The 1,049-nt window shown below is 46.2% G+C and overlaps 1 protein-coding gene across 1 annotated transcript; it reads right to left on the bottom strand.

Annotated features, from left to right (window-relative positions):
• Positions 1 to 456: 456 nt before the first annotated feature.
• On the bottom strand, positions 457 to 875 carry LOC101566501 (small integral membrane protein 15-like). Its single transcript, XM_004642958.2, has one exon. It carries the CDS (start codon positions 688 to 690, stop codon positions 457 to 459), a length of 234 nt encoding a protein of 77 aa, XP_004643015.1. The 5' UTR covers positions 691 to 875.
• Between the last annotated feature and the right edge of the window lie 174 nt (positions 876 to 1,049).

Here is a 1,049-nt window from a genome sequence, read left to right as displayed (position 1 = left end):
ATGTTTTCACATTTTGGAGTATTTGCATATACATAAGACATCCTGAAGCAATCATGTTTCCTATAGCCTGGAAAAATGCTTTTAGTGCCTTTGTATTTTGCTCGAGACCCATCAGAGGTCAGCTATGGAGTTGTCCACTTGCAGCACCACATCTGTGGGCACAAAGTTTGAGATTCCAGAGTATTCTGGGTTCGGCATTAGTGATGCTCCACCAGTGTAATTGTTACAAATGTATACTAACTGCCAGTGGTCACCAACAAACGTCTATGCCCAGGCCTAAAAGTTACTACACTATCGAGGTCAGATTCCAGAATGATTCTTCTACATGAACAGTAATATCTTCCATAAAGTCCAAAGGAATCTTATGGGGTCCTTGCAAAGCTGTGTAATTTCCCAAATGACTTTTTTTTTTTTTGTTTGTTTGTTTGTTTTGTTTTGTTTGTTTTCAGAGCCTGCTCATCCCTTCACTCTCTTTTCAGTCGTTTGAGCTTTTGCAATATTTTCTTGACGTTTTTGTTTCTTCTTTTGTTCCTTCTCCCGGGCTTCAATCATCTTGGCCAATTTCCAGGACAAGACCGTGCTTGCTAGGAACAGTGGAGTAAGGGCCAAAATAACGGTTGTAAGGAAACCATAGGGGTCCTTTGCAACCCATTCCACTACATATTCCGCCCAAGCCTTTACATCAAACATCTCGGTAGTGGTCCTAAGAAAACTTATGCTTGAGCAGCGATCTCTAACTGTCCCCGGAGCCAGTCAACTTCAGGTGACCCCTGGCTGGCAGTTGTCTTCTTTGGTTTGAAGGCACGCTCTTCAGAAGTTTACATTCCCTTCTTCCCCAGACAGCGCGGTGGCGCAGGAGCCTCGCGCGTCCCTGTCCCCCGGTTCCCGGGGTTGCTCAGCGCCAGCCGCGCAGTCCCCCCGGGACACAGCCCCCCAACTTCGCGCCCCGACCCCCGCTCCGCCTATATTTTTGTTTTTGTTGTTGTTGTGAGGGAAAGGAGAAAAGGAAAAAGTGGGAAAATACACACACACACACACACACACACACA

Source organism: Octodon degus, unplaced genomic scaffold, assembly GCF_000260255.1.
Source record: "Octodon degus isolate 3935 unplaced genomic scaffold, OctDeg1.0 scaffold00163, whole genome shotgun sequence".
NCBI lineage: Eukaryota > Metazoa > Chordata > Mammalia > Rodentia > Octodontidae > Octodon > Octodon degus.
Note: the sequence above shows the minus strand (reverse complement) of the source record. Positions and strands in the feature narration are given on the sequence as shown.

Excerpts from the sequence above, each read along its gene's own strand:
- LOC101566501 (XM_004642958.2), bottom strand. The coding sequence starts at position 690 with ATGTTTGATGTAAAGGCTTGGGCGGAATATGTAGTGGAATGGGTTGCA.